This window comes from Tetrahymena thermophila (assembly GCF_000189635.1).
Source record: "Tetrahymena thermophila SB210 genomic scaffold scf_8254811, whole genome shotgun sequence".
In the NCBI taxonomy this organism is placed as follows: Eukaryota; Ciliophora; class Oligohymenophorea; order Hymenostomatida; family Tetrahymenidae; genus Tetrahymena; species Tetrahymena thermophila.
The window spans coordinates 930,318-955,643 of record NW_002476567.1 but is presented as its reverse complement, the minus strand read 5'-3'; the positions used below and the strand labels follow the sequence as shown (position 1 = coordinate 955,643).

Genomic DNA, 25,326 nt, shown 5'->3' with positions numbered 1-25,326 from the left:
TTGTTTACCTAAATTATATTTTGAAAAAAACAAATTTTTTTGATTTAATTTTTTACTATCATAATTAATAATGCTTTTATTCAAAATTTTATCATAAATATAGCTTAACTACAATATTTTAAAAGATAATGTTAACTATATATAATTTTTGTTATATTACATAATTTTATAACTAACTTAAATAATATAAATAGATCATAGCTTTTAATTCAATTTTTAATATATTTTTTTGTTTTTTATTGAAATAAATGAAAAACAATAATATTTATTCGAATTATCAAAACAAAAAATTAAAAAAAATATATTTAAACAGATAGATTAGCAACTCTTACTTTTTAGATGGGTCTTAAGAAAATAAATTTCTATTAAAAACTACTTTTTGGCTGTTTTAAATACAGCTTATTTCTTCTTTAAGTACATGCATAACTATAATAATAGAGTATACCTTTTGCCTATTCTTAGTCATATTCATTTAGATTTGATATAACTAATAATGATGGTGCTTTTACTAAAATAAAAACTGCAAAAAATTCTAATTTAGTTTTTGCATCTGCGGGATTAGAAGGTATTCTTATTATTGATACCAAAACTAATTAAGATATCGCTAGAATTAATTTATATTCATACATAAATACTTTAGAAGTAACTTCAGATGGATAATTTCTATTTCTTAGTTTAAACAATACGCTAAGTGTTGCTTCTTTTGAAAGTAGAAGTTCTTTAAAAATTTTGAGTCAATCAAATTTCCCAACTAATATTACAAATATGGTTTTAGGTAATAGCGAGTCCATATTATATGCTGTAGGAGTTGATGGTTATGTTATTGCTTACGATGTTAAAAATAAGTATAAAATAAATTAGCTTTTAGTTTTTGAAACAAATTCTATTACTGTTCATACTGTTTAAGTGTCACCAGATAATAAATGGTTAATACTGGCTAATGATTAAGTGGGACTTTAAATATTGAGAATAATAATTACAAATAACACTAACACAAATGAAAACAACATTCTTAATTTTACTCTCGCAGCGTAAGGTACTTCTTATTGGAAGATAGTTGATGCTGCGATTACAGATCAGATGGATTATATCTATTCTTTAGATAATTGGTTTGGAATTTTTATATGTAGATTTGATATTATATCTAATGCTAATTAATCTTAGTATCCCATTTAAATTAACAACATAAATTTTTGGCCTTTTTAAACTATAAATCCTTCAACTTATTGCCTATCTCTGATTTAAAATAGTAATTACTTAGTTATAGGTCTAAGATCATAAGGAATTTTTATATTTAACATCTAAGATAGAGAAAACCCAAATATATATCAAATAATACCAATATAGTATAATTCATTTTCAATAGCTTTATCACCTTTAGAAGATTATATTTATTATTCTATAGCTGAAAGTATATTAATTTTCTAAAAGGTATCTCTGAATTTAAATGATAATTATCCTAATTTTTTTAATGTTTAACAATCTCTCTTGAAGTAAACATCAGAAGCATACTATAAATGGAGATGCTATGTCAAAAAAGTTAATCAATAATAATATTTTTTTGGAGCATTTGATGTGGGAGGTTATATCATTCTTAATATCACTGATCCATATAATTACAAATAAATACTTTCTTACACATATCCAACTTCAATAGTTGACTCAATTGCAATATCTCAAAGTAATTAATACATGTTAATTCCTGTCTAAGAAAATAAAACTTCTATTATAGTTTATGACATTTCAACAATTTAGAATCCAGTCGAGGTCTTTCGTATGAAAATGTAATACACAAACCACAATGAAGCTTTGTTCTTTTCAAAAAATTAACAGTTAGTTGCTTTATCATTTGATGATGGGGCTCTCCTTATAGATTCATCATAGCTACCTTAATTATATCTTCTCGATTATTGGAAAAAGTTTGGTTACATGATAGGGGAATGCTCATCAGCAATAATAACCAATGATAATAAATATTTAATAAGAGCTGTTAGAGAATATGGGTATTTTTCACTAAGTATTGACTTAAATAGCAAATCAAATATTTTAAAATGGTAATACACGCTAAAGACTTTAGGGGGAGAAGGTTTGATACCTTCTGCGTACGATGATAGATATTTATATATTTATGATGGTTCTAATGGTGTTGGAGTTATTGATGCAACATAACTTCCAATTTTAGTTGTCATAAGTAGAGTACCTTTAAATGGTTGGTCTAACTTAATAGTTCCAACCTAATAAGATAACTTATTGTTTGTAGCCTAAAACGAATCAGGAGCGGTGTCACTCATTGATGCGAGCGATAAAACTAATTTACTTTTAATTTCTTAATTTTAATACTAAAATCGTTAGTAAGCTTAATCTTTATGTCTGACATTAGATTAATAGTAAATTTTTGTCAATAATAATTAAGGTACGCTAATAATGCCTCTATAGAGCTAAATTAGATTGCATACAGATTTCTAGCTAGTATCTCTAAATAGTAGCGGATATACCAATTATACACGATTATAAAATAACAATTTTAAAGTTGGTTAATAAATAAAAATGTCATTTTTAATGCTTTATCCCATTGAAGGAGCTCAAATAGTAGGAGCTTAATACTACTTAAATTATAGAGTTTAAGATCTTCCATCTTGGATTCAATTTGATACAGTAAATTAAAATATTTTTATGGCAATTGACAAGCAAGCACTCGGTACTTCATTTAATAAGACTAATTTAAATATGATTCTTCTCAAAACTTCTCTACCTATTGATTAAGACTATTTTATCTTTGATCTTGATGATGGCTCCTCTACATCTGAGCTTGACTCAAGTGAAATCTTCAACATCTTAAGGGAGCAAGAAATTATTACAAATAATGGATATCTATCCAGTAACTTTGATCACACTTTAGATATGCATATAAAAGTAAATGAAACCATATTATCTGATTCTCTTTAAAGTGCCATAAGATAAAAACTTCAAAATAGTATTTTTATAAACTAAATTTTATTTTATGTAACCTCATCTCTTTAATTAAACCTAAATAATTCAATTAATCCTGTTACAAGCCTTTCTTAAAGCGTTGAGATAGAGTTCTTAGTAAATTTTGATTAAGGTAAATTTATTTTAAGCGATTATATAGGCCTTATAATTTCAACTTCTACATAATAGAATTAAATCATCTTGAAAGGTAGCTTATAGAGTTTAAATAGTGCTCTTTAATAAAAAATCGTATTTTTTCCTTTAATAGATCTATAATAAATTTATGTTACCATTACACTTTCAGATGATATAAATTACTCTCACTCATATATTTATAAAGCATCTGAATGTCCAATAATTAGGTAAAAAGTAAGGCTTTAAAGTAACTCAAACTTAAAATTGCAAAAATAATTTAATCAAAAATATTTTAATGGCATAATAAGCATTTAACAATTTTTTTCAATTGATTTTATTATTGATTCATTTATTGATGAAGAAAATTCATAAATCTAACTTAAGGCTTATTTTGTAAATGGTAATTTAATATAAGAGATTTAGTCTGATGATTGGCTATAGTTTAGAACAAGCTAAGGCTTCTTTTCTTTTGAAGGCACTCCAAGTTCGTCTTAGCTATTTTAAGTAGTTATAATTGGAGTTATTGCTGATGATGGATATTCTTAAGCTCAAGATGAATTTACAATTACAATAAAAGATATCCCTTTCACATATATTTTAAATATTATTCTCCAAATACTAGGTCCATTACTTGCTCTTCTAAAAGTTTATTATTCGAGATATATATTCCTTAATTGTATATATAAAAGAAAAGTAACTTTTTCTCATGAAAAAGCAATAACAGGAAAACTTTACTTCAAAAAATTTATACTAATGGGTAATGACATGTAAAAATGTATCAATCTTTTTTAAGGTTTTTTATAAGAAGAAACTAAAAAATAAAATGAAAAACCTTAAAATAACCAGAATCTAATAAAAAAAGAATATTTTTCTCCATCTAAGATTCTTTCACCCTAAATTAATATGAGCTCATAATTACAAAACAACAGTACACACTATTCCCAAAAACTAGAAAAAAATGAAGTAAAATTGTCCCATAATTCATATCTACTGGGGAGATATTCTAAAATTATATCTAAATAACTTAATAAAGCTGATAATTCTATTAATGATTCATCATTTTCAGAGGATTAATTTATGTAAAATAAAGCAAACAATATTTAAATGGAAAATATTTTAAGCTAAATCAATAAATCTAAAATATCTTTTAGATTAGGAGGGAAAAAATATTCACCTGAATCATTTTAATTAGATTTCATGAATCCTGATTCAAGGATATACAGGGGCTTAGAATCATTAGCAGGTAGATATTACTTGAGAAAAGATGAAAAGTCTTATAATATATATAAATACTTAAAGCTTTATTCCATAGAATATTCAAGATACAATAAGAACGATTGGTATAAGTATTATGTTAATCTTCACCATAATTAAAAAAAAGATATTTATGGAATGCAAGTACTTTTTCCAATTTTAACCCTTTAAGAGCAAGCAATAAACTTAGCTTTACAAAAATTAAGCTCAAAAACAACTATTTCAATATCATCAGCATCTAATTTTGGAATTAATTTTAATTTAATTAAAAATGTTCTTTTTTCAGATGCACTTGGTCTAGTTAATTATATGCCTAATTATTTGCAACCATGTAAAGGAATATCTATTCATCTCCACTCATATGAAGTTAAAGGTGTGTAAGCATATAAATTGGTTAATGATAGCAGGTTTTCCTACCTCAGAAAGTTACTAAACATTGAATACAACGAATATGGTACCTCAAAAAACAGAAGTCTACCTAACTGGTTAGAACTAGAACATAATAATGGAGTAATCTAATTAAAAGGTATACCTATGTCATAAGATGCTGAGAATATATTTTTGAGAATAATTAATTCAAAAGATTATGTCATTTAGTAATTTTCTCTGAGCATTACTTAGTAAGCAATAAATTAAAGAAACTTACCAAATATACTTGATGAAACTTTTAATATGAATAATCTAAGTAAATTTGATGAGTCATGTTATTATAGGCACGATATCAATAAATTAAACTCATTTTACTCTAAAAATCGTGAAAAATCTGCTTTTCATAAATAATAACAATAATAACAATCTCTAGCAAATTCTATTTTAATTTCCGAATCACCTCTTTATTAATTTCCATACCAATCTAGCATTCCTAATGATATTAAAGATGAATCTTTTGGAATAATAAATAATGATCAAATATTAGATTAAGAATCTTGCATCTTTAAAAAATGTAATGTTACATTTGATTAAATCGTCTAAGATAATGAACAGCAAACTTAGAATATTTTTTAACACCTTAAAAATAAATAAAATGAAAAAAATTAATCAAAATAATTAATTTAAGGCAAATAAATTATTCTCTCAAATTTCTCTAAAGAAAAAAATTTTCAAAATAAAAATAGCGAATAGAACAACGAAAATGAAAATTTTGTTTAGTCTTTAAGTAATACTGATTTAAATTCGTAAAATGAAGATGTTTTTGTTCCTGGGATCCGTTTATTCTAACATTAGTAAGAAAATAATAGAGATAAGCATTTTGAAAAAATAGATTAAAAAATGAAAATTTTGTAATGAAAAATTTAATTTATAAATTAATGAAAATATTTTGATTTCATAAAATCTTTTTTGTTTTTGATTTTACCTTAACTTTAAAAAAATTCAAACTTTAAATTTTCATTCAAATTTTTAACAAAAAAATAAAATTAATAATTTTTAATATCTTTAATTCAAATAAAATAAGCTTATTATTTACTTAATCAACATTATATTTTTTTAGGAAATATTTTTATAAATTATTTTAGATTCTCATAAATTAACACCACCTCTCCTACCTTCAAAGTTTTAAAAAAAATTAGGCTTAAGGGTTTTTATGATATAATGTTAGAGTAGATTATTTAAAAGAAAATATATCTAATCTTAGCTTAAAAAATAACGATAATATTTTTTATAAATATAAAATAAAATAAGATGATATAAAAGACTTAGGTTGATAGAAATAAAATATTGTTTGAAAGATATTGTTTCTTCTTGTTTTAATATTCTCAAAAATGATAATTTTTTGTTATGAAATTAAAAGTAAGTTGTTAAGGCATTCAAAATTTTCAAAATCGAAATTAATCAGAACTATTAATAGTAGGCTACATTTATAAAAATAGAAAAATTTATAAGAATTAAATCAACAGAAACAATATATTTTAAGTATTAATTTTAAATTTCCCCAAACATAAATATTAACAATAGTTATTTAATTGACAATAAATGTAAACTGTTCAAATTTTTAAAATTTATTAAATCAAAATTAATCAGAACTTATAATCACAATTAGGGCTACATTCAAAATATTAAAATGAAATAAATATATTAAAAAATTGAATTTATCTATTTTTCAATTTATCTACCAATAATTTGTTCTTCATCTTAATAATTTTATTATTATTTTTTTATACTTAGTTTTATTTGAAAATACTAAAAAAAGAAAGCTGGCAATTATAAAACTATAATAGTTATTAAAATAATACTAAAGCTTGATTAAATTACTACAATAAAAACTATTTTAAAATTTACAAGAAATAATGTAAAGCATACTTTCAATTAAATTAGTATTTATAATTCTAATTTTAATAATAAATACTAATGCTTAAAATCATATGACTCCACATAGTGGAGTTTATCAACCTAAACCATAATAAAAATATAATTGTTAAACTCATCTGGGATTTATAAAAGTTAGCTCTTTGATGAAAAGTTTAACTTAAGCAGACGTTAAAGCAAGTGTAGCTACTGATAACATTATCTCACAATTCAAAAAAGCTAAACCTTAATAAATAAGGAGTCATAAACTTGGTGTGTGCAGATAATTTGCTGATCAAAATACATGCTGCAATTCAAATATTGTATCTTTCATTGACCAGCTAGCCCTATATAAAGTTTAGTCAATTTAAAAGGAAAAGAGTGCTTTTTAAAAGCTTATATCAGTCTACATCAAATAACTTAATTTAAACTGTAACTCTAAAGTAATTATACATACTACTTATGAATAGATTTTAAATAATTCAAATTTAACTAGCTTTTAAGAAACAAGAAAAAATTAAAAAGAATGCAAAATTTCATTTTCTAAAGCTATTAGTGCCTATACAAGAGGCGTTATGTGCTCTATTTGTGTAGGGGTTGAGAAAATCGGTTCATACTTTAATAGTGAAGGCTAAATGATTATATCTTCTTAGTCTTAGCTTATGTATTCTAAAGCTACAGATGATGCTATTAATTGTTTTTCTAACATCTTATCAGCTTCAAATTTAGATAAAATTATTAATGAATTTAATTTAAATTATATTAAAGATAATGATTAATGTGGAATTTTAGTAAAAAAAAATGTTTTATCTATATTTGCAAATCATAGTGTGTAAAATAATGACGGAAAAGGAAATAAACTGTGTAAAGGTACGCGTATATTTAGTGATAATTCTGCATGTGAAAATGTTTTACTTGGATCTCGTGATCTAGAAACTAAAGAAAGGTTATTGAGAAGTGAAAGCAACTAAACAGAAAGGATATTACAAACTATAGAAGATGTCATTCTTAAGCCTAATGGAATGAATATATACATACCTAGTAGTATAGATGTTACCATAGATGAAGATGGTAAAAGTATTTCTGTTGATTTTTCAAATTTCAGTTCTTCTACTAATAAATCTTAGATAATAACTAGTATTTCTTTAATGGCCATTTTAATTTATTTTTTATGATAAAAATTAATCCTTGTTCTAAAGGTAAATTAAAACAAAAAATATTTTTGATTACATTTTCAAAGATTAAATTATATATCTATTTTTTAATAATAGTATATATCATAATAGTTTAATTTAATTACTAAACTTATTTCGATTGCATTAAAACTCTTTTATTTTATAATTCTCAGATTTTTATTTCTACATTTGATTTAAAAATAATTTATAAAGGAAGTATGAAAAGGATTATAAAATTTATTATTTTATTAAGCATGAAAATTATTAAAATTTTATATGGTGATATATTAGGGTTATATTTAATCACTAAAGATTATACATTTAGAATCTGGATATACAATTTCTTTTTTTAAATAAAAAAGAGCCTCTCATCAAACAATATCTTACTTATTATCTAACAAAAGAAATATAAAAATAATAGTTTAGCTTAAAAAAAATATTTTAAAAAAAATCATATAATGACTGTATCTAATATTAGATAACATTAAAATGTGAGAATATTTAAAAAATTTAAATTTGATTAAATAATAAATAGAAATATCATCAAATAATTCTTATGTTTAATTACTTCATTTTTTAAATTTGTTAAATAAATTTTGTCTTTCTTAAATATATACTTGCTTATATTATGATAAAATAAATATAAAAATAACAGGTTAGCTAAAAAAACTATTTCATCTTTATTTATTCACTGACTCTATTTAATTTTATGCCACATAAAAATATGAGAATATTTAAAAATTTTTAAATTTGAATAAATGAAATTAAAAATACAAAAATTATCAAATAGTTCTTATTTTCTATTACTGCAGATAGGCGCCTACCATTTATATTTCAAAATAATAAAAATCTATTAGGCTATTTGTTGGATGAAGACGCTTTAGCATCTAAGTAGAATTTAAAATTTTTATTTGTTCTTTCGATTAATTCTTTTAACTCTTTGCTAAATTAAATTTAAAGAAATTCGAAAGAAAATTTAAAAAAAATCAAAGTAGTATATTTATTATTCAAAATTTTAATTACTTATTAGGAAAAATGTATAAATTCTCGAATTTGCTTTTGAAAGAAATAAACTAATTGACAATTTCGAAAAAAAAAACAATTCGAATCGAATGTTACATCAAGATTAGTCACTTTAATTTGATTATAATTTCAAAGAGGAATATTTTTGCTTTGATGACATGAACAATATATAATCAAATTTTTTTAAATTTTTTGATCATACCAATCATATTTCTTACACCATAAACAATAATTAAAATAAATATTTGATTGATTTATTGATTCTCTTTTTAAAAAATTTAATGTAATCAAAATTTTTAAATATTTATTTCTTTTATTCAAATTTGCTGGTAAGGCTATAGCTATCTCTTACTGAAGACTTTACCTTTAATAATTTTGATATCAATAAATGATGAAAAGCTAAAAAAACTAAAAATTTTAGCTATTATTACAATTATTGAATAAATATATAATTCCTCAACAAAATAAAATAAATTTATCAATTAAGTGTATATATTTAATTTTTTAGTGTGGGTAAAATATTTTTGTTTAGTATTAAAAGTATATTTATTTTATTTTGTATTTTCGAATCTAAAATAATAGTATTTATTTGATCTTCAAGTAAATATCAATGTATTTACTAAGAAACAAGAATTTAAAGGTCTCAGAAAAAGTAAAATTATAATAAAATCCTTAATAATATTAAATAATGTTTATTTATACTTATTTTTTTTGTGATAGAATCTTTCATGAATGGCTTTTTTTTTATTTCATTTATTCTTTTTCCTCTAATTTAAGATGAAATTAAAAAAATCATGAAATTAAAAATTGGTTATATTACAAGATTTACTTTTTTTAAATTTTCTCAATTTTCTTTTTAAAATATCTTTTAGATTATCATTTTACATTTAAGTAGAAAAATGTAACTTAATCCAATTATTATCAAAATATTATTATTTTAATTTAAAAAAATGAAACTACTTTATTGATTATAATAATTGTTGATTAATCAACCAATTTCTATATTCAGGTAAATATTTATCCATAACTTACTAAATGAATTGATAATTTAATTATAAATGCGTTTGAAAAGCATCTAGTAAATTTAATACCTTTATGTATCATCGTTAAAACTGATTTAAAATGAATGATACGTTGTAAGTTAATATATTTTTTTTGGTGATTGTATTTTTTTCCTTGAATTGATAGTTATTTTTATGGAAATAGCTTATGAGATCATTTTATTGTGTTTATTTATTATTGTATGGCAAATTTGGAACTCTCAATCATAAGTATCTTAGAGATCAAATTTATAAAATTATCAAAATACTAGCCATGCCTAACAAAAAAAAAGTATAGAGTAAAATTAAGTAAAAGTTTATGGGATTCACTAATCTTTTAAGGATTACCAATAAAATTACAAATATATTAGATGTAAATAATAATCATTTTATACTTTTACAAGTTTGAATATATATATTATTTTCAAACATTTTTAAATGTTTTTGAGTAATGCCTAGAAAATGCTTGAGTGAGTGATTTTTAAAGACAAATTCAATAAGCAATAATGATAACTAATTAGTTAAGCATAGAATTCCATTGAGAGCTTATTAAATCTTTATGAAATTCAGATAGATCGCTTAATTTTAAAAAATTATCAAAGAGTTAAGTAGAATAAATAAATAGTTAATGAATGAATGAATGATGTACTGACAAGGAAGGCAGAGAATAAGTTAAAGAAAGAAAATACAATATAAATATTCATAAATTTGCATATATTTAAGATTGGGTAAATAAGTAATTAATTAATTTTATATTCCAAGTATTTTGAAAAGAATTGAAATGTGATTTGTTAATTTACTTTAAATATGTACATTAAATTTTGATATTTTATATATTTTGAAGATAAGCAGAATTTGAATCTTTGGATTTTGGATGAGAGAGATTGTTTGTTGGTTTATAGTCTTTTTTGTTGATTTTTTTGTTATTATTATAGAGTTTAATTATTCTTTTTTAAATATATTCATGTAATTAATTATTTATTCATTCACTAATTGATATTATTGTAATCAATTTTATTATAAGATGAAGCTGGATTGCTTGAAAAGAGCAGGGTTGTTAATTAAAATTTTTGAGTTGGAGATGATGAAATTAGAGTAGTTTTGCAATTAATTAGATTAAACATTTAGTGCATTTGCATAATCGTTTAAAGGGATGTTGATTCCGTTTAGTAAGCAAGATACAAGGACAACGGAAGATGAAACTATACTAGAATGTTCACCCTTAAGGAGTCCATTTACATAGATATTCTAATAGAGATACTAGCTGGCGTATAATATTTCTTCGGGAGCATTGACAACTGAAACGATTTCTTTAATAAGAAGCTCGGGCTCTGCTATTTAAATAGATTTGTATTAAGGAAGAACACCTACTAAATGATTATAGACCTTGTTGATGCATCTTTCTTTATCAGAGACGATTTCTGTTAAGGCCTTGATTGTAATAGGGAAGTTAGCCAATTTGCTTGCATAAAGGACAATAGCTTCAGAAATTATTTCAAAACTTTTATTCTTGAAAAAATCCTTATCATTCAAAATAGCAACGATGATTTCCTAAGCCATTTTAAATATTTATTGAGAAGCTTCAGCGGTAAGCTAAAGCTTTTCTATCAAGCTGATGATACATTCTTCAAGCTTTTGATATTTCTTTTACAAAAATTTATTTGAAATTTGAGAATTAGAGTTATTATTTTCATTTTATTTTGATTATCTTGGTTTTGATTTTTGTTACTATTACTATTTTTTCTTGTTGATTTGATTTGCAATTGGTGTGAATTAAGTATTTTCGCTTTTTTAATTGATTTAATTATAGACAATTTCGATTTTAGAGTCACTAATATCACTTGAAATGGGTCTGTACGAAGCTGTGGAAAAATTGATGCTGCGGACAGGAGACTCTGTTAAGCCAGTTGAAGATGAGTCGAAAAAAGATGAAGAAGAGTTATCTTCGTACTGCTTTTCGTTCATGGGTACGTAGTTGAAGTTTTCAAATTGCATATCTATTTCTTATACTTCCGGTTCTTCTATCTCTTCTTCAAAATCAGGTACTTCAGGAAGAATTTTTCTAGTTTTTTGAGAATCAACAGCTCTCTACTTATGAATTTCTTCTTACTTTTTCTTCAAAAAGAGCTTTCTGATCAAATTCTCCTTTTGATTTTTAAGTTGTTCCATTTTTTTTTAGTTTATAAAATCATTATATAGCTTATTATCAACAGGTGAGTCAGTAATTTTTGAAGAATTTTAATTTTTGTTAAGGTGTTAGTTTAATTGTATTTTTTTAAGGTATTCGGCTCTTTAAACCCATTCTTTTTATTTGTTGAATAATTATGCACGTTGGGAAGCAGAGAGGGACTCATATCTCTTTTAGCTATATAAAATGTAATTGGTTTATTCAATCATATTTGCAAGTTTTTAGAAGCTATCTTATGTCAAGTTACACATGCTGGGGAAGGCTGCACTTAGGTCTTTTTGCTACTAAAGAAATTCAAGTAAATACTGGTGAAAATTTATGATGACATTCTTAAGAATGATATGATTATTGCCATTAGCGCAAAATTAGCCAGAAGCAATAGATGCTGAGCTTTGATCAAAGGTATTGTTATTCATTGATTTTATTTAGCAAATTTATAAATATTTTAATTTTAACAGTGAGATCAAATTTGATAGATAGACAAGCAAGAGGTTATTTAGAGTGATTGTAGGAAAAAATTGAATTGGTTTCTGATTTATTCCTTAATTGTATCAAATTATTTAGTTTTTCTTGGGGGAAGAAAAATTTAATTTGTTTCTTCGATTGATGATTTTTTTTAATAAATTATCTTTTTTTTTTTAATTAATATTTTATTTCAATAATAATTGTTCTAAATTAAAAAGGTTAATTAATCTTGCTTAGTACTTGCAAGTATAACATATTATGAGATCTAATTAATTACGCTCAGATTGCTTTAACCTTTGATTTTTATAGAATATAAATCATCTCTATTTAATCTCATGAATTACGCTCATAAATATAATTAAATGCATCTTTTTCTATTTACTTTTCATGGTTGCAAAAGCAACATTAAAAAGTCTCTTGGTCATAGAAAAAAAGGGTAAATAATCATATCATCAAAAAGCTATCAAAAAAATCTTATTTAAAAAGCATAGGCAAATTTTAAAAAATCTATCAATCTTCTCTTTTTCTATTTTCTTTTGAACATTCATAATATATTTTCTATTTTAAAAAGCCAACAAATTTTTTTTCATAGCTTATTTTCTATTATAAAAATTATTTTATTTGTTAATATTTCCTAGACACATCTGTTTACCATCATTCTGATCAGAAAAAAAGTGTATTTTGGACTCAATCATTCATCTCCCTGTCAAAAATCTATCTCTCTATAAGCATCTAGTATTGTAATCACCTTTGTCTATTATAATTAGATAATTTACTTTTTAACTTGAAATTGTTATATTTAACAACTTTAAACTTATCTGTAAAATATTATTTATCTATTTTAATACAATTCTTTTTTCTATATGATTAAACGCGCTATCAAAAAAGAATAAAGGCATCTTCATTAAAGTTATTTACTCCACTTATTAAAAGGAAGTGCACATGTTTAAAAAATACAATAATTATGAGAGTTCGTTTCGAAGCTAATAATTGTACACAACCTAAATCAATACAAACAAATAAATTATCAAAATTTGAATAAATTAATTAAAAAATCTATTTAGCTTGAAAGTTATATAAATTAATTTGGAGAGTTTTTATAATTTAACTAGAACATCACCATTTATTACTCAGTATAACACATAAATATTACAATTTTACTTATTTCAGCAAAAATCCTCATATGAAAAAATATACAAACAAAGTCTCTAAATTATTTTAAAAAAGAACAAACATTAATCTTCAAAACCTTTTATTTAAATTTCACATTGCTTATAACCTAAAAAAGTGTATCAATATATCAAAATTAATTTATTTTTATATATTTTCTATCTTTAAATTAAAAAAATTGTTGTTTGTTTAAAGTAAATTTTTCAAATTTTCACTATAAAGCTAGAATTAAATGCAGAAATTCAAAAATAATGATAATCAAAAAACCATTTATTTCAAAAATAAATTATCTTTAATATTGTTTATCTTCCTCTGAATTTGATTTTGTTCTAATGTTGATTTTGAGATTATTTAAAACAAGTTGGTTGGCTAATTGATTTGGTCGAAATTAATCATCAATAATAATGATAAATAAAATTTTTTAATTTTAAAGGGTGTTAGTTGATATTTTTCAAAGGGATAATTTAGTTTAGTTTGCTGATTTTGATGTCTTTATTTTGATAGCTTACAATCATAAATTTTAATAAATTATTTAAATATTGCATACGAAATAACTGAATTTTAAAACTTAAAAACAAATAAATAAATAAATTTAAATTAAGAATAAAAATTTATAAAACTTTTAGCCAAAACTTTATGTCTTCTTTTGACTTTAATAAAAGAATAGGACAAAATTAAATAATTTATTGTATGTAATCTTATTCTTATACATTTCTAATTTTCTCGATTTTGAGCTTTTAATGATACAATTTTTTGTATATTTTTAATTAAATGATAATTAAATTTAAGGATTAAGTAAAAGAATTATATTTCACCAATTACTAGAAATTAATAGATATCAGTAGTATTTTTAATAAAACATTTTGCTTTCTGGTTTTTTAAAATATGTGTACTATTCAAGTTGCTTAACGTATACAAAAGTATAATCAGTTTCTTGAATTTATTTGATTTCAGTTAGGTTAATTTAATTTTTTAGTTATGGTAATAATTAAGAAACAAATCGACGCTGGCAACTATTTCGCTCATGACAATAATCCAAAAATTTGTGATAATTAAATGCATGAACACTTGAATACTTAATTTTAAAGTATATAATCAATTCAGTCAAATTTTTTTAGCTTCGCGATTTTCGCCTTTTATAATGAACCCAAAATAGATTATTATAATTTAAAAAATATTCATTTTTGCTTTACTTTTAGAACTACTATGAGAGAGAGAGATGAATAAAGTGTAAATTTAAAATAAAATAGATAAATTGATATAATCGATTAAAACTAAAAAATATTTTGAATTTTAAAATTAGCAGATGCAGAATTTGTCAAAATTTGAAGAAATTTAGAGTAAAAATAAAAAAATTCAGGCTATTTTTAAAATATCTTTAAATTAAAATTTTTAATAAAAATTATTAATATTTGAATATTTACTATTAATTTTATGTAATTAATTGTTAACTCCTATGAATATTGATGGAATTAAAAATCTATAACAACTTACTTGCTTACGTTGGTTTTATTAATGACATACTAATTAAATTTCAAAAGCCTTCTAAATAGATTTGAACAAAACGGTAACCGCTATGTTATGTTGTAGTATTAAGCTTTTAAAAAGTCTATATTTATTTAAATTTGTAGTTCTATTTTTAAAATGTTACAAACTATATCTGTTATCTTCTGTACTTTTTTATTAACAGATATTACTGAATAATAAAAAAATTAATGTTTTAAGCGTATCTAATTTATTAATTTACAGAGTCTTATTTATATTAGGAAAATTTAAATATTTTTTAGAGACCTATTAATTAAGAAATTTTAATTTAATTAGCAAAAGAGCAACTAATTTGTAAATGGTTTGAATTAAGTATCTGCAAATGATTTAATTGAAGATATTTCAATACAAATTAATGAAATATTTTTCAAAATTGGTTACTTTTTGACTCATTTATAAATTACAAAAAAAAATGTAAATATACATAAAATAGCTAAATAATTGTAAAGAATTTTTATACTGTGGTCAAAAATATAGTTTAGATTTCAATAATTTAAACAATATGTCTTTTTTAATGATAGGAAATGTAAATGACTTTAAAGAAGATAATTAATTTACACGTTTTAACAATTTAACCCTAAATACTAAAAATAGCTTTTTTAAAATAAAAATCTATGATTTTTAGCATACAATGAGCTTTATAAAATATGAAAATTAAATAAATAATAGAATAGACAAAAGTTAAAATAGACATTTTAATTGAGAAAATAAAATCTACAAACAACCATAAACATTTTTTACACATATTCAAATAGCTTTGCAATATTATTGTATAAATTACTTATTATTTGCAATCTGATATATTCTCTTTTATCAAACAAATTATTAAGTTTTCTTTCATTATTTTACTTTACTTTCTTTTAAAAGTATAATTTGTTTTGGTTGTATAATTCAAACTAAGGGCTATTTATTTGAAAAAAATAATTTCAATTTATTCAAATTAAATCAATATAAATTAAGATAAAATTATTTTACAGCTGAGAAAGAAGAACTTGCAGATTCGTTTTGTTCCTTTTGCTTACTCTTTTATAATAAAATGTTATAAAGATAAATGAATAAAAGCTAAATTAATAATATTCTTTTATATGTTTTATTTAAGTAAAAGAATATCGAAATGATTAAAAGTTAAGTTGTATGTTTATTTCTAACTAATTATTACTATGAAATGAAGAATTATGTAGTATACTCCAACTGTAAAGAGAATTATTCCGTATATCCAGCCTAATATGGCGTTTGTTTCTTGTTCAACGTTGTATACAGTTAAACTGGATAGGCTTTTTTAATTAAATAAATATAATTGGTGTTAACAAATAAACATTTATTTTTTAGTTTTTATAAATCAAGGCTATAAGTAAATTTAGCTAAAAGCTTACAATAAGTAGAAGGATCCAAGACCAATATATGTTTTTAATATTTTTAAGTATTCAATGATCAACTCAGGCTTTAATTCAGACAATAAAAGAATACCGCCAAAAAGACTATTTTTTAATTTATTAGATATAGAATTTTAACATTTAAAGATCTAAATAGATTTATTTTAAGTTTTATTTATTTATAATTCCATTTATTTGCTTTTTTTGTTGAATTGTGCTAAAAACATTTATTTTACATGAAGAAGAATGGAACAAAAACATTAAAGAACTTGAGAGTCAATATATTAGTGAAAATTTGCAAAGTGATAATCTTCCAGATACCTATGAATATTAAAAGACCTCTATTTATATTTAAAAAAATACCTATTTAATTTCGCTTTTTCAAAAAAATGATCAAATAATATTTTATTTTAATGGATAATTGAAAATGTAGTTGGCATTCTGTTAAAAACTAAGCTCATTTGTTCTCACAAATTATAATTAAACTAACATTTACCCAATTCCAAGGTTGATTATTCTAATATATTTAGGAAAATCGTACTATTTAGATTTCTTTTCGACGTAATCGCCGAATTCAGAAAATTTATTTTAACTCATTTTACAGCTACTCTTTCTAATTTGTTATTAGTTGATCTTAAAAAATTTGAAGATTTTTTTCTTTTTTCTTTTAATTATTTTGTTCTGTCATCGTCAGCTAATTCACTTTATACAATCCCTTTAAAAATAGAAAATTGATCAGAAATATACACAAAAGATTACCTTTTGAAGTGCCTGGTGTTAATTAATTTTAAAAATTATAAATTAAATTCTATTATTATTATTATTAAATTTTATTAAATAAATAAATTTCATTTTAAAAATTGATTAATTTTATCAAAAGAAAATTATGCAAGAAAGTAAGCAACAAAAAGATATTTCCATACGAATTAGCAACTCTAATTAAATAAAAAACATAAATTACAATTTATAGAAACTAAAATAAAATAATAATACAAATAAATTAAATATATGGTTTGGCTAAAATGAAAATAATTTATTTTTTAAATATAAAAAAATCTTTTATTTATTTTAAATTTATCTTTTCTATTTTTTAAAATATCTTACTTTTAACTTTTTAATATAATCTTCCTTCTTTTGCTCTTCTTGGAGATTAAAAAAAATAATGAGAAAATTACAATAAAAAGAAAACTAATTCATTCTTTGAAACACTTGGTAGAGTTCGGCCTGAAAATAATAAGATCTCTTTCTATTCTATAAGATACTTTCTATATTTTAAGATAACTCTTTCAGATTTTAGTCTATTCTAGCTTTTAAAAGTTGGAAAGTTATTATAAATTTACTGAATATATATAATTAAATATAATATCAGCTCTCTTTAAAGCAGTCTTAATATAATGCATTAAATTTTAAAAATAAAATATATTTTATCAACTATAAATGAAAATATCTTTAAATAAATGTAAATTCATAGATAAATATTTAAATTTCAGAATACTTTCAAACATAATTAATTTGAAATTTACCCTAAACCAAATAATAGATACTTGATTATAATTATTATGGAGGAGATTAAAAATATTAATAATTTCAAATTATTTGTTCTCATATTATTTGAATGAGTCAAGAGAAACTATTTATTATATATGCACATATTCAAAAGATATTGTGAGAACAAATAAATCATCTTGGTTTGTGTATTTTCATATTTTTAGCTGTTTTCTATTTTGTATAATTATGAAATTGAAATATTAAAAAAATATTTAAATTAAAAAGAAAATGTGAGAAAAAATGATAAATATTTTATCTTCTCAATACAATCAATGCAGCAAAAGAAATAAATTTTTACAATAATTTAATATATTTTATCATTAGTTTTTCATATAAATAAAAATGAATTGATTAAAAATAGTTATCAGAATATATTTATTAAAAATGTATTATTATAGACAATAAATAAGTATTTAATTTATAATATATTCCTGGTCAGATTCAAAAAATATCTTCTTGAAATAAATTCTTGTAGTTACTTTAGCAATTATTTTTTAATAAGAAAGCTTTAATAAAAATAATTATTTTGTAGACACTATAAAAAAATTTTATTGAAAATATAAACTATTTTAAAATATCTAAAGTTAGTTTCTATTTTTTAATTTTAATAGAAAAACGGTATCATGTTATCATATAATGAGCATTGATGATAATAACGTCTATTATTTTTTATCTTTATTTTGTATTTTGCTAACAAAAACAAAATATCATTAAATAATTAAGACAGAAGAGAATAATTAACTAATAATAAAATAGCTATTTAGCGAGTGCTACTCACAATAGGAACTTTCAAATAAATTAAGGAATAAAATCTGATAAATACTATCATAAAGCTTATAATAGGTATTTGAATATTTTAAAGCATCAAATAAAATGCAAAGAGAGATTTTAAATTCAGAAAATGCGGATGTTTAAAATAATGAGTTATTGCCTTTAAACTATAATAAATTACCTACAGATCTGAATGGATATACCAAACCAACATATTTTTACTGTAAAAATTGCTAAAAGGCTAATGTAAGCGATATGAATATTTCCCCAAATACAAATACATGGCTAGCATGCATATTATTTTCTTGTTTTTGTTGCTGTTGTACACCATTTTTCATAAAAGACTGTAACTCTATGCATCATTATTGTTCAGTGTGCAATATTAAAGTTGGTTTTACTAAATGATATAATCATAAATTAATTAATATTTATTTTTTTGTAGTCTTGCTTTAAAATTAAAATAAATAAATAAACTATCTAAAAAGTATTTTTTAGTTTAAAATATTTTTCAATTTATAAAAAAACCTGATTTTATAAAACAATTGTTAAATATTTTTTAAAAATTTTAACATTAAAATTGGTATTGTTCTATTAAATTTTAATCATAAGTGTTTTTTCAAATTATTAATTACAAAAATTTTTAAATGATTACTTTATCATTTCAATCAAAAAAATCTAAAATAATAAAAACAAAAATAAAAATATTATTTTAAAATATTTTTTTTAAAAATTAAAATAAATTAAAATTCTTAGATTTTTTGACAAAATTGTTTGAAATAGCATTTGATTTATTTTAAGAAATGTGATTTTTTAGGCTAATTTATTTGTGGGATTTTATTGTTTTTGGTGCAAAGATATTATATAGCTTTATATCCACTTAATTTTTGATAAAAGAATATTAATTAAACAAAAAATATTCAGCAAATATAAAAAGCAAGTCTTAGTTATGACCAATCAACTATCCTAATCAGATTCAGTCTACGTTATAGGAAATGATTTCCAAAAGTATTATTGATTTATATTTTTAATTTTTATTTCATCATGTTTTTTATCTATAGAGAAGAATAGGAGTTTGTTGCTTTATTAGAAGATTATATTAAGTTCATAAGATAATCTAATTGTTTATTTGATGAAAAATTAGAACTGAACGAATAAGCACAGCAAATTTAATAAATTTTACTTAGCTAAAAATGCTAAGATGTATAATTAGTTAAGGTATACTATGATAAAGGCATTCAAATAATAAACATTTACTTTTTTAGAATCGTTTATGGAGGAAAAATGTACATCATTAAAGTACATAAAAATGATGTTTTGATTAGCCATGATGAAATGAAAGGAATAAAAAATCTTAAAGAGATAGAAATAGGATTAAAAATAATAAAAAACATTTCAGCGCATGAATTGATTAATGCATTGTAAACATAATCTAGTGATAGTGAAATGTTTTCTTTTATTCTATATGAGACACTCAGTGATATGTGGTTGAATTTAGATAGAGCTGCAGAATTAAAATAAATAATCTAATAATATTGCTAATAAGTAATACCTATAGGTATAAATAATAATAACAATAATATTTCTAGAGGAGAAAACAGCTACTTTTTTAGTATTAAATATGAAGATAGGTTTTATATCCTTAAGGCTGTTTAGAAATCACACTCTGATGCTAATGACTATTTATAAATACAGTATAATCTATTAAAACAATAAATTTAAAAATAAGGTAATAACAAGGATCTTCATTCATAAATTCTATAAATAATTGATAATCATCCACTTTATAAGGATTTAATATAACACAAAGATTACTAGTTTGTCATTTTTGAATACTTTATCTGCAATATCTCAGATTTGCTTATTTATCAAAATGACATTTAAAAAATGTATAAGCAATAGAATTAAAGAAGGATTCCTTCTATAATTATTGCCAGAATAATGGTAGAGATTTTTAAAATAATTAAAAACATAAAAAATTAAAAAATCAAAATTCAATTTTTCAACCTTAATAATATTTATTTAACCTAACATATTTCAGTAGCACAAAAAATCTCAATAGAGATTAAAATAGGGAATTTTACATGTGTCGATAAGTAATTTAATCTTAACCAATAAGTAAATATTATCAATTGTGCCTTTAATCATTCTCTAAGCCAAAATGAGTAATAATAAATAAAAGATTATAATTTAGCACAATTAATAGAATCATAAAATAGAAATAATAGACATTTTTACTCTATTGATTAAAATGAGTAAGAAGATGATTATGAATTAATTGTTTCGCAAGATAAGGTGATTCCAGGCAAAATTTAAGTGCTTGAAAAGGGAATAATTCATCAAATAAATGCATCAGTTTTTATTTAATAGGAAGAATAAGCCAATGAGTTATCTTCAAATTATGATGATAGCTAACAAGAAAGCAGCTTCGAAGAATCTAAAAGCAACTTCGAATAATCAAATAGCAACTATGAAAATAGAAATCAATTTTATCTAAATAACAGAAGCAGTGAAAGTATAAACAATTCAAAGAGTTAAACTATGAGTACTCATACAAATAGGTTAACAAAAGAAAAAACTTTAAATTATTCAAATATTTTAAAGCAATTATTTAATGTAGTGAAAAATTGTGAAGCTTTTAAGATAAATTCCTCACTTTAATTAGCATATGAATAATCTGAAGAATTTGCTGAAATAAAAAGCATAATTTTACAAAATAATTACATAAATGTAAAATTTGTAAAGCTTGGATAAAATTCCAAGCATTTTTTTTGCTAGAGTAGCTTTTAAGAAAGAGACTACTATGTCAAAGTTTATAATAAAAATAAATAACATATCCTCACAGATAAATTTATAAGCAATTAAATAGAAGCAAGTAAAAACATTAATTGGAATAATTAATCTATTAACTGTTTAAATTAGTTTTAATAAACACAAATTTAAGAGAAATACCTATCGAATAGTGATAGTCAAGCTACAGGATTAGGTGAAACATATAAGTATCTTCTAAATCCAAATCATGAAATATCTTAAGGCAATTTTAGAATATTTGTTTATGAAAAATGTCTATGCAATTTAAGGGAAATACTTCCTTATATATAACCAGGTTAGTTAATATTTCCTAAAAATTAAAACAATGAGTATACAATTTACGATTTGCTTAAATAAATATCCATGCAGATTGTTTTTATTTTTAAATGTATTCATGAGTCAGACTATGTTCACATGGACTTTGATTTGACTAAATTTCTTATCGATACTAAGGGAAACATCAAAATAAGTAATTTTTAACTTTGTCAGTAACCTAAATAAATTAAAGTAGAATTTGCTAAATGCTATAATTAAATTTATAAAAAAATATTTCATAGATTATTTGATTTAAACGAAATTTATGTAGATAAAGAAATACAAATAGGAAAATATAATTCTAAAATTATATTAGCAGATTTTTTTATGCTTGGTTTTACTTTAATTGAGCTTTTTCTCTGTCTTGATAATAGAAAATTCACTGAAAGAATCTTAAATATTTAAAATAATTCAGATGTTAAAAGCAAAATAGAGGATTCTGCTGAAATCTTGAAGATAAAATTGTTAAACCCTAAAATATAATTCATCTTTGACTAAGAATTTTAAATATAGATTAATGATCCATAAGAATAATAGCCTCTATTTGAATTAAGCTAATAACAGAAGTAGTTAATAGAGATAGCATTAGATTTGATGAGTTTATCAGAAGATAAATGTGCTAATGACTTATTAAATTAACTGTTAAAAAAATTAGAAAAAAATTGAAATTAATTCATTTTATATTGCATATTTTATTTTTCTATTACTTTATATGATCAAATGCTAACAATCTAATAAAACATAAATAGATATTTAAATTTTGAAACATTAAAAAATTTTTAGCTATTTAAAGTTACAAATAATTTTTTTTTTTAATTTATATCCTTTACAATTTAAATAATAATTTAGGTCAAAATATTTAAAAAATTTATTTTAACTACTCTAAATTTTTATATTAAATAATCTCATTATTTTAAATGAAAATAAAGCTTCTTATTCATTTGTTTTAAATAATGATTTGTATATTTTTATTATATTATTTGTATTTAACCACACAAAAACTTATAGACTTATGGATTTTAGATAATTTTTTTTTCTATTTTTTACATTTTAGGAAGAAAATTTTTTTTTTTAAGAATCGATAACTAGTTAATATTTTAGAAGAAGGAGTTTTGTCTATACTATCTAAATAAAGAATAAAATATTTTAAATAAACTTCAATTAAATATAGAGAGATGATATTAAGGCTTATTTTGTATTTATTTTAATTTCATTATAATCTAATAAAATAATAAATTTTACTACTTTAAAAAATAGAAATTTTTTAATCAGTTACTCCAAATAGATTTATTAATATCACTATCAGTATTTCTTTAATTATCGGATTGACTCTTGAATAATTATTTTCAGAGCTAAATTCGATAAATTGTACTTCTAAATCGATTTCTTTTACTTTACATTAGCATTTTATTATTGTTTCTTTTCAAAAAAAACAAAAAAATGTGTTTTATTTTGACTTTTAAAAAAATTATAGCTTATGAAATTTTTCAATTAATGTAATCATTCAATTCAGTTAGTAAGTTAAATTTTCTTTAATACTTTAGTAATTGAGTTATTATTAAAGCATAACGGCTCATCTTTTTTATAGACTAGATATTCATAACTGTTTATTAACTCTTAATTTTAATGTAATAGAAAAATGATAGCATGTAAATAATCAAAAATATAAATAGGTTAATTAAATTAATTTATCTATATTAACTACTGAAATTAGTTTTAAATGCAAGAAATGAGTTTAATTTAAGAATTATTTTAATTAATAAAAAATAAGAAAAGAAAATAAAAAATATTAAATTTAAAATGGCTGAAGAATAGTAAAATTTATTATAATAATAAAATCAAATCTTAGATAAAGTTGAAAAATTTTTTGGTTTCCGTCCAAATTTATTTAAAAAATTTGATACTTTTCCTCTTGGAGCTGACATTTTTGGTGCTTTCGCCTCTTAGTTTGTTAAGCGTAGACCAGACCACTAATTACCATTATCTTAGCCTGAAATTGAATATCTAGGAATGAAAAGTAGTGAAGAATATGAGTGTAATTATTTATTTTCTCATCACAAAGCATTACTTGAGTAGCTTTTGAAAGACGATTCTAATAAGATTCCAGAAGAAAAGAAAGCAGCTTTAGACTATTTTGCTCATATTATTGCCAAAGAACCTAAAAAGGCAGGAAATGATGCCTTGTTGAATAAATTCAAAGAAGCAGGGTTCACTGACGCCTAATTTAAGCATGCACTAATGGTGTCAGGTGTTTTTAGTGTAGCTAGTAGATGGTGTTTAGCTAATTCAATATGCCTTGAAGAAGATTTTGACCTCATCTATAATTTAAAATAATGAAATAATTTAGTTTTCAAGTATGACTTACTTAGCATTTACATATTTTATTTACTTAAAGTATTTTTTAGAATTATTAAAATTTTTTTAACTTATAAATACTTATTTGATTAATCACTAAAAAAAAATAATTCTTCTAAATTAAGATCATATTTTTTAAATTACTCAATAATTAACTAAAAAACATACTTTAATAGCTGCTATTTAATTATAAAAGAAAGTAAATATTTTTTAATTATATATTAAATCATTAATAACTTATATATTATTATAAATTGCTTAAAATAAAATTATATTTTCAAACAAAATTTAATTAAAAAAAAAAAATTAAATGCTTAATACATACAATTAAAAATCAGTTTTATTTTAAATTAAAAATTTTATTTTCAAATTTTAAACTAATTTTTATTTTTGATAATTTTGATACTTTTATGATTTTTGCAAAATTTCTCCCATATTTCACTATGAATAAATTTATTCAAATGCATAAAATAACTTTTCTCACCACTAAATTCTACAAATTGGAAAATTAATTTTACTTTATTTTTAAAATATTATTAACTTTTTTAAGATATTTTTGTAAAATAATTAGATAATTTATCTAGCTAATTATATATAGTCTGTTAGTGATAATATTATTAGTTTTATATTTTTATTCAATAAGGAATAAATTGATGCAAAATATTTTAACAAAGAGATATGATTATTAAGCTCAAATGAGTTATCATTTTTTATCAACTTATTAAATATTGCAATATATTTTGAGATAAAAAATAAGCTTTTCTATCATATATGTTAGATATTTTTATAATAAGTTTTAGACACTTTATAATCAATAAATTTTAATTATTAAGATCATTATTAAATTGCAAGTAATGGTAATTCAAAAATCAGCAGTAATAAATTATATTTATAAATATTAACTGACA

The 25,326-nt window shown here is 21.6% G+C and overlaps 7 protein-coding genes across 7 annotated transcripts; 4 read left to right on the top strand and 3 right to left on the bottom strand. All coding sequences in view use genetic code 6, as the record gives it.

Annotated features, from left to right (window-relative positions):
- Positions 1-283: 283 nt before the first annotated feature.
- On the top strand, positions 284-5,646 carry TTHERM_00058900 (calpain family cysteine protease; the record flags this gene model as incomplete). Its single annotated transcript, XM_001007623.2, has 1 exon — positions 284-5,646. The coding sequence occupies exon 1, from the start codon at positions 340-342 to the stop codon at positions 5,644-5,646; it is 5,307 nt and encodes a 1,768-aa protein (XP_001007623.2). The 5' UTR covers positions 284-339.
- A 1,073-nt stretch (positions 5,647-6,719) lies between these two features.
- TTHERM_00058910 (hypothetical protein) lies at positions 6,720-7,817 on the top strand (the record flags this gene model as incomplete). The annotated part of the gene is made up of 1 exon (XM_001007624.1): positions 6,720-7,817. One exon carries the CDS (start codon positions 6,720-6,722, stop codon positions 7,815-7,817), a length of 1,098 nt encoding a protein of 365 aa, XP_001007624.1.
- Positions 7,818-10,888: 3,071 nt separating this feature from the next.
- On the bottom strand, positions 10,889-12,484 carry TTHERM_00058920 (hypothetical protein; the record flags this gene model as incomplete). Its single annotated transcript, XM_001007625.1, has 1 exon — positions 10,889-12,484. The coding sequence occupies one exon, from the start codon at positions 12,482-12,484 to the stop codon at positions 10,889-10,891; it is 1,596 nt and encodes a 531-aa protein (XP_001007625.1).
- Positions 12,485-16,139: 3,655 nt separating this feature from the next.
- TTHERM_00058930 (COPI associated protein) lies at positions 16,140-17,218 on the bottom strand (the record flags this gene model as incomplete). Its single annotated transcript, XM_001007626.3, has 6 exons — positions 16,140-16,151; positions 16,224-16,271; positions 16,408-16,522; positions 16,622-16,726; positions 16,858-16,962; positions 17,118-17,218. 6 exons carry the CDS (start codon positions 17,216-17,218, stop codon positions 16,140-16,142), a joined length of 486 nt encoding a protein of 161 aa, XP_001007626.2.
- Positions 17,219-17,494: 276 nt separating this feature from the next.
- On the bottom strand, positions 17,495-19,278 carry TTHERM_000058929 (transmembrane protein, putative; the record flags this gene model as incomplete). Its single annotated transcript, XM_012795514.1, has 2 exons — positions 17,495-17,928; positions 19,122-19,278. 2 exons carry the CDS (start codon positions 19,276-19,278, stop codon positions 17,495-17,497), a joined length of 591 nt encoding a protein of 196 aa, XP_012650968.1.
- A 608-nt stretch (positions 19,279-19,886) lies between these two features.
- TTHERM_00058940 (hypothetical protein) lies at positions 19,887-22,729 on the top strand (the record flags this gene model as incomplete). Its single annotated transcript, XM_001007627.2, has 2 exons — positions 19,887-19,945; positions 19,999-22,729. 2 exons carry the CDS (start codon positions 19,887-19,889, stop codon positions 22,727-22,729), a joined length of 2,790 nt encoding a protein of 929 aa, XP_001007627.2.
- A 1,089-nt stretch (positions 22,730-23,818) lies between these two features.
- On the top strand, positions 23,819-24,400 carry TTHERM_00058950 (hypothetical protein; the record flags this gene model as incomplete). The annotated part of the gene is made up of 1 exon (XM_001007628.2): positions 23,819-24,400. Exon 1 carries the CDS (start codon positions 23,864-23,866, stop codon positions 24,398-24,400), a length of 537 nt encoding a protein of 178 aa, XP_001007628.1. The 5' UTR covers positions 23,819-23,863.
- Between the last annotated feature and the right edge of the window lie 926 nt (positions 24,401-25,326).